This window comes from Elephantulus edwardii, unplaced genomic scaffold (assembly GCF_000299155.1).
Source record: "Elephantulus edwardii isolate Elephantulus edwardi_28Jun2011 unplaced genomic scaffold, EleEdw1.0 scaffold00005, whole genome shotgun sequence".
NCBI lineage: Eukaryota > Metazoa > Chordata > Mammalia > Macroscelidea > Macroscelididae > Elephantulus > Elephantulus edwardii.
The window spans coordinates 15441605-15447906 of record NW_006399755.1 but is presented as its reverse complement, the minus strand read 5'-3'; the positions used below and the strand labels follow the sequence as shown (position 1 = coordinate 15447906).

Below are 6302 nucleotides of genomic sequence, written 5' to 3'. Positions count from 1 at the left end.
TGCATCTTTGAGTAATTAGGATAAAAAAGTGTTAGGGAAAGATTGTTCACATTTAGTAACTTATGAAACTCTCAAATCTGAGCAATAGGTAGGCAGACTCTCCAAATTTTGCACATAAGGAAATAATTAGAGACAGTCAATGAAAATATCTTTCAAAAAGAGCAGGGGGACACTCGTGATCCAGCAGCGTGATTCTTACCTTCCGTGCAGGAGGCTCAGATTTCCTTTGCTGTCAGTGCACTACATGCACACCCAGTACCCCTCTGTATGCCTTTGCTAAGATGCTAAACAGCCTCCTGTGGAGCTTTTGGTCTAAGATGGACTAGGAAAGAGGGGCCTGGTGATCTACTTTTAAAATTAAGCTAATGAAAACCCCGTGGATAGATAGCAATTATCTGACCTACAGCTAGCTGATGATGAGAATGGCAGAGGACTGGACTGGGTTTTGTTTAGATCTTGCTGTACATGGGATGGTCATAAATCAGGATTCAATTTGATGGCTGATTGAAAAATACAATGAATAAAGGCCTGGTGGTCTACTCCCAAATCAACAAATGAAAATCCTGTGATGCACAACTAGCTGGTCTCCATTCAGTTATGAAGTTGGTACATTTCCCTCCCTTATGAATGTGTTCACCATGAACTGGGACTGCCTTGAAGGTGTTACAGGCGAGAAAACTGAGGTACAGAAGTGAAACAACTTGCCCAAATATCTCAGTCACAAAAGGACAAATACTGCATAGTGCCACTGTTGTAAATTGGACTGACATGGGGGTTGGGGGCATACTTAAGAGGGTATAAATAATGTAAAAGGCATTGAAACAGATGAGGGAGAGAACTGTTTACACAGAATATATGATTAGGTATTATTGTCATGATGAGAGTCCATATTGAAAGCTGCATAGTGGAGCGGCCTGGGGTGGTGGTGGTGGGAATTGTATAACAATGAAAGAATTTATTTATTTATTTATTTGCTTTTCAAAGAGAAAAGTAAACTAGGGAGGAGGGGTGGGCAGGGAGGAAAGTGTGCAACAATGAATGCATGGAAATAAACTTAAAAAAAAGACAGAAAAAGGATTTGAACCCTGGTAGTCAGAATCCAGAGCTCACAATACTTCTTATCTTCCTAGCCCATGTTTATCCTAAAGTGTATTATACTATGAAAAAAAGATCACATTGCTACAGTTTTCCATCGTTCTCACTGGTATCCAGAGTCATTCGTATGTCTTCCATCTGTGCAAAGTCTAGCATGCTTCCAGTCACTACTTTCTGTTTACTTTGCTGAAATATTTACTCTGAGGGAACAGAAGTGGACAGTCACACTCCGTGGCAGGCTGTTCGTGGGTTTGGGCCTTCGCTGTATCTACTGTCACAGAGGGAAATGAAGACACCCAGGACATGGGCTTGGATGAAACCAGCAGAGCTGTTCCTCCTCTGTGCTGTGCTGGTTTGTCTCAGTTTGAGTGGCTCCAGGTAAGAATGCTTTCAAATCCTTCCCTGATCAATAATGTGACAGGAAATATAATGCCACACAATACTGACCGTCTCTTTGTTGTGTGCCTATTGAATGAGAACATCTCTAAAAGCAATTTGCATGCATCTGATAAAATAATATCAACAATTCTCTTCAAATTATTGTGGAACCAAGCAGCTGACTTCAACAAAAGTTCCTCTAAGAAAGTGACATGTTTAAATGCATTTTGTCGGGCTGAGAAGAATAGAATATTTGTTCTGTATTCTGAGCAAAAGCCATGATGTGATTCTTTATGCAAAAGAAGGTTTGTTATGTATGCAAAATAAGATCCAATTCATATCAGTGATTTTAATAGATATGAATGACCCCCCCATATGATCTCATCAATCCAGATTTTTCAGTTCTTTCTCTTCTCACATACACTCCATAATTAGAGTGTATATCTCCATATGTCTCTAGCACTTAAATTCTGATTTATTTCATGGCATTAGTTTCCTAGGTATTCTGGAACAAAACACTATAAATTGGATGACTTTACACTCATGCTCTGGAGGCTAAAAAACCTCCCACCTCATTGTCACGGAGTCAGACCTGACTTATAGCTGACCCTCCAGGGATTTTCCGAGACTGTAAATCACATGGGAGATTTCTTATCATTTTCCAGAGGAACAGCTGGTAGGTTCAAATTGTCTGCCTTTGAGCTGGCGGTACAACTACTTGCCCACTGTGTCACCAGAGCCCTCCAGTCCAGAGGCTAGAAACCACATCAAGTGGCGACACGATGAAGGTTCTGAGGAGAAATCTGTTTCATACTTCTCTCTAGGCAGCTGGCGTTTTTAGCAATCCTTGGTCTTTCTTGACTTACAATTGCATTAGTCCAATGTCTGCCTCCATCTTCACATGGCTTTCTCCGTGCTCGGGTCTCTCTATGTTGCGTTCTCTTCTTCTAAGAACACCAGTCACTTGATGTGTTTGCCAATGATTGAGGGTGTTTTAGGCAGAGGGAGCAGCATTGGCAAAGACGTGGAAGTGTCAAAGAGCCAGAATTGTTCCAGGAACATCATATACACGTAAGATCATTTTAAGCACAAGTCAAGATGGAAGCGACAGAGATGAGGAAGAGTAGGAGTAAGCAGATCATGGGGAGTGATGAGAGTCACTATTGCACCAACTAGAGTTACGGGCAGTGCAAAGAGTTAACACATGCAGCCGCTAACCAAACAATTTGAGGTTTGAATCCACCCACACAGCTCCTGGGAAGAAGTACTTAGCTGCCCATGTAATAAAACCAGCCCTTGAAATCCTGGTGAGCCATAATTCTACTCTGATACACATAAGGATCTCCACAGGCCTGAGTCAGCGCTCCAGCTGGAACTTTATCCTGCAGGCAAGGAGGAACAATTTAAGGGTTTCGAGCAAAGGAGCAAAATGATCAGATTTACATTTTGGACGTCCAGGTGGGAATGGAGTGCAGGTAGGGAAACTTGTTTCCTCCTAGAAATAACGTCATTAACTCATTTTGTCATGAAGTAGAAGAGCAATCTTATGCTAGAAAAGAGTGAAGATTCACTAGTGTTGGTTAATCTCTGCGATTCAAATCCTCACCTGAATCCAGGTCTAGCTAGGGCTCTAGCCTCTCTCTACCTGTGACTTCCGTGGGGCAGATCTGAATATGGATATTCGTGAAATCTGTACGCAAAATGAAAGAATAGTTTTCAGTTCTAGACTAAATGATGCTGAGACTGCCTTCATACTAGCTAATGAAGATTTAGTTTTGATTCTGCTGCAATGAAGGCAGATGAAATAATTCTTACATCAAAATAAAAGCTATGGATGGCCACTCTGAACCAGGCACCTGGAAATATTAGCTCTAATTTTCACTGCTATTCAAGGTAAATGCCATGTTTTCTGGTTTTTCAAAGAGAGAACTGAGGTTTAGAGAAATAATGTCACAATGGAATTTACCTACTATGTGGCAGAATATAATTCAAAATGTGAATTTTATATACCAATGTTCATAGCAGTGTTATTCACCATCACAAGAACATGGGAAAAGCCCAGATGTCCAACCAAAATCAAATGGATTGAGAAATTATGGTACATTCACACAATGGAGTACCGTGCAGCATACAGGAGCAATGATTTTGTAAATTACTACCTAACTTGGGAGGGAATGGAGAGCATGATGTTGAGTGAACTAAGTTAATCCCATAAGGACAAGTACTGTATAAAACCATCATTATAGAATAACTAAGAGGATCCAAGAGGAGGGGAGGGTGGAAGCAGAGGAGTGAGGAAAGGCAAGAATGGGGTTAATCATAGGGCTGTACAATTTGATGGGTAGGGGAGGAGTAAAAGAAACGAGAAAGAGCCAATGTGAAAAATGATGTATTTGAACTTTGTCAATAATAAACCAGTATAAAATGTTAAAGAATATGGATTTTCCAGATACTAAAAATTCTTAGGATATGGATTCAAGTCCACTTTTTCTGGGTCCAAACCCCCACAATATGCCTCCTTCTGCCTTTTACAAATGCATTGCTCACTCTTACCTTCTTTGCATATCTGACTACTTGGTCTCCCATGCCTCTTCTCTATCCCTAGGCCACACATTTTGTTGCTTTGCAATGTTACTTTAAATTTCAAGTCTACAAGAGCAAACGACAGAAAGAAGAGAAATTGAAAACCTGCCACCCGGAAGCTTCCCCTTCTAGCAAAGAGGAAGGATGCTATTTGCAAAGGGGATGCAGCTGCCTAACAAATTGTGTGTGACAAGAAAGTTGTTGTGTCAGGGCATTTCTCCAGAAAGCCAAAATGTATTGACGTTCCCCATCTATATAAGCTGATGGTTTGCAATTTACTGCTGACCTAATCCTGCTGTACTCCATGGATCCATCTTTATTTGGATCAGAGACACCCGTTTGAAAGAGTGGGTGATGTGGGCCCAGTGAAATATGTCCTAGTGCTGGCAACAGCATTTCCTTCACCCCAAGGAAACGTGCATCTTGGCCAGTCCAGAAGCAGAAGGCAAGACATGTTCCAGTGACTTAGAGAAGGATGTTTATGGAAGCATTGTTCACAACTGCAAAGCGCTGGGAAATATAACTGTCCTTCAAAAAGAAAAGGAATAAATTAAATGTACTGTCTTTCCTATAATGGAGCGTCCAGATGAAAGAAAGAAACCTAGCTCTCTTTGTTTATTAGCACAGGTAGGACTCACAAACACAATGCTGATTGACAAAAGCAAGTTTCAGAGTGATTTGCACAGTATGAGTAAAGCACACACAAAGCAATTCTATGTAGGGTGCATATATAAATAGGTGTAAAATAATTTTTAAAGAGGCAGGAAGGATACATACAAAATTTATGATGATAGCTTGCCTTGAAAAGGAAAAGAGGGTAGTGGAATGGGGCTGTTGTAAATGGAACTGTCTTATTAAGAATTATTTTATTAATGTTAAAAAAATGAAACTTAAAGCAAGTATGTAAAAATACTAAGTTATTGCCAATTCAGGGTTGTGAATACATGGATGTGTTTTCTAGTTCATTTTCTATACCTCCATAGGCGTGTTTCATTGTTCAAAATTAAAAGTATACAGGAGTTCAAGTGAGAGTAGTCAAGTGAGCTGACGAAAATGTAACTGATGTAACTGGATTTTGTTTCATTTTTATGCTTTCCTAGGAATTAAAGATGAAATTAAATATACTAGCCTTTCTTTTAGATTCGTATTTTGTTTTACTAATAAACTACACACATTTTATTCAATGTAATTTACAGACATACTATTTATTCAGTGGATAGCTTCATTATATTACCCTTCATAATGAAAATTCAGTGCAAAATTAGAGCTCTAGTGGTTATAACTACGTTTCACTAAATTCCTTTTGTAAGCGATTGTCTTGCCTATTAACAGGCTTTCAAATCTCAGGGCGTATGATAATTGTAACTCTTAAGAGTTTGTGTGCACATTACTTATCCACTCAGTCTCAACTGTGGCCCCTCAGTTTGGTTGATAGTTGCTGAAAACACAATGTAATGGTATAGTTATAGTTGAAGTAGGAAGAGGGTATCCTGCAGAGCTGTCAAATACAGACTTAGGAGAAGCCAAATCACAGGCGTTATTGTTTTGTCAAACGTGGGAAAATTAGCAGATGAGAGCACATTCTCCAGCCCCCCGCTGGTATGCAGCATCCTGTCTCCAGCAAGCATTTCAAAGTATCCACCTGTGGTTTCCAGTAGCATCTTTGACCTTTAGTTAAAGATCCAACTTTACTACGCAATTGATTTTTGTTGGTCTCTGGGGTGGTCATGGAGTTGGATTTCACTGTAGTTAATATTATCCTCTCTATAGGACTTAACGCCAAGCGAGAATGTATTGTTAATGGCCTTGACTTGAGTGACATATTCGAGATGGTGAAAACTGTGATGTCTTCTCTAATGACTCAATTTTGGAAAGAGGAATGGAATAGGTCTAACACAGAGACGCAAGGGAATTTCAGAGTTGATGCTTGTTTGGTCCCTTCCCATGTAGCACAGGTATACAAAACAAGGTTCTAAAGTCAAACAAGGCTCCACTCAGAACCCAACATCACCACATACCAGACACATAATGATGGGAACAGGTCTCTGTCTGTCTTGATGAGTTACCTCATCAGCCAAAGAGGCAATGCTACAGAGCTGCTTTCTAGCTTTGCTGTGAGAAAGACGTGAAGTAGCATGGGATAAGCAATGAGCACAAGATTTATTTGACCTGTCAGAGGTTCTTGGAAATATTCTTTTTGCTGTCTTCTTTCTTGGTTTGATAAAAACTACAAATCACAATCCTTT

At 39.9% G+C, this 6302-nt stretch overlaps 1 protein-coding gene across 1 annotated transcript in view; it reads left to right on the top strand.

Moving 5' to 3' along the window:
- The first annotated feature begins 1381 nt into the window (after positions 1–1381).
- Positions 1382–6302, top strand: part of C8B (complement component 8, beta polypeptide) — a 73038-nt gene continuing 68117 nt past the window's right edge. Inside the window, exon 1 of the mRNA XM_006879728.1 lies at positions 1382–1473. Coding sequence (XP_006879790.1) covers positions 1382–1473 — 92 coding nt within the window. The remainder of the gene's footprint in view (positions 1474–6302) is intronic.